At 38.7% G+C, this 1,743-nt stretch overlaps 1 protein-coding gene across 1 annotated transcript in view; it reads left to right on the forward strand.

Annotated features, from left to right (window-relative positions):
• Positions 1–824, forward strand: part of tcf21 (transcription factor 21) — a 1,581-nt gene extending 757 nt beyond the window's left edge. Inside the window, exon 2 of the mRNA XM_035678278.1 lies at positions 614–824. Coding sequence (XP_035534171.1) covers positions 614–703 — 90 coding nt within the window. The 3' untranslated portion in view covers positions 704–824. The remainder of the gene's footprint in view (positions 1–613) is intronic.
• The last annotated feature ends 919 nt before the right edge of the window (positions 825–1,743 follow it).

A 1,743-nucleotide genomic window follows, 5' to 3' on the forward strand; every position in this document is an offset into this window, starting at 1 on the left:
TATATTTATTTATTTATTTATCTGGATTCTAACCCGGGTTGCAAGGCCCCATATGTTCGCTAACAGCGCCAAAGTGACAAATGAGGGTGATAGCTTTGCGAAGCAGGTGCATGACAGGGAGAAGAGCAACAATTCATGCTTTTTAGTCACAATCTGACTCAGAGCAAGTACCAACCGTTATGAAGCATCATTGATCATGATGCTGTAGGCCCATCATTTATGTGAGAGAATAATTTAGAAATAATGCAGCGGTTGCAGAACAACACTGGGGCCTTAAATAATTACCTGAAAATAACTTTAATAATTGTGCCAGATCTCAAATACTATTGCAATGTTTTAAAAATAGAAATTCGACAAAAACACTATAAAGTCACTGTTATAATAAGATTATAAGACTATTACAGATCAGATTTTTGGAGCTGCAGAGGCAAAATTTTGCATGAACATCTGGTGATTGTCTGTTCTTGCCTGGAATTAATTATTCAGCAGATCCTTGCAGGTGATTAATCCACTCATGGTCTTAATTTCGATTTATTTATTGGATGCATTAATTGGCTAAGAAGCTCTTTGTCCTAATTGGCTCTATTTTTCCTTTTTTTTTTGTCCTCCGCAGACGTGGCCTTTCATGGTCGCAGGTAAGCCGGAGACCGATTTGAAGGAGATGCTGAACACAACAAGGTTATGTGGAACAACGGCCTCCTGACGAAACCAAGCGGACACCTCTATCAGTCTTTAAAGGAACAATGATTTTCCACGAAAAAAGAAAGATTTGTGACTGAAACGCACGTCTCATCTCCGCAGACTTTGAGTGGGAACACGGAGAGAGAGAGCAGCATCCCTCTCTCTTCGTTCCCGTAAAAGGAAATTGAGTTTGTATTTAAATGCACTTCTGGTCACCTGTTGTTGTCTTTGCTGGTATATCAAAGGAAAAATGCTTTAAATCGCCTTTTTCTTTATACTCCTGCAGATGCATTTTTTTTTTTTTTTTTTTACTCATGCAGGCCTGCATGGCGGCTGCATTATGATGGATGGATGAGCACATGCAACGTTCAAGTGTCCACTGTCTCAAATGGTTGTACAGATTACATGTATATAAAATATATTTGTATCACTTTTACACCTCGTGTACTGAATGTTTTCTTTTTTCTTTTTCGTTGAAATCTGTTTTGATTCCGTGTGTGGCCCAGTGCTTTGACCCAGTAACCCCTCTTATCGCTCCACTCCTTCAGAAAAAGCAGAACCTGAGCACCAACGAAGCATCAGCGCAGATAAGTCTCTCTCTGTTGTTTCTAAAAGATAACACTGGACGTGGTTGTCATTACATAAACAAACTTTTGCCTTCAAAGATTATTTGGGACCCCAAAAGCAGTTTGTCCTCTTGTAATTTAAACAAGTCAAATTAGGTTTATCTCCCTGCCAATTCCACTGATAACTGTGGGCCCAAAAAAAGGTGTGCGGAATAAACTACAGTGCGAGATTTGTAGTTTACTAACACTGGTCTATTTCACCTTTAAATATTCAATGTAACACTTAATTGCGGACTTTATTTATGACAATAACACAGCTTGTTTACTTCTGAAACAATCCTTTCACTACCGGTGTGTCCAGAAATGTGATTTTCATTCAGCATAACTACATTTAGTCTGATTAACCATCAGGTGTGCAATGATTGGATAGTCTATTTTGGATTCAGCCAATCAGAAGTGAGGACCAGAGCAGAGAGTTGAGGTCATTTTAGACATT

Source organism: Morone saxatilis, unplaced genomic scaffold (assembly GCF_004916995.1).
Source record: "Morone saxatilis isolate NCDOM2014 unplaced genomic scaffold, NCSU_SB_2.0 Contig7, whole genome shotgun sequence".
Lineage (NCBI taxonomy): Eukaryota > Metazoa > Chordata > Actinopteri > Moronidae > Morone > Morone saxatilis.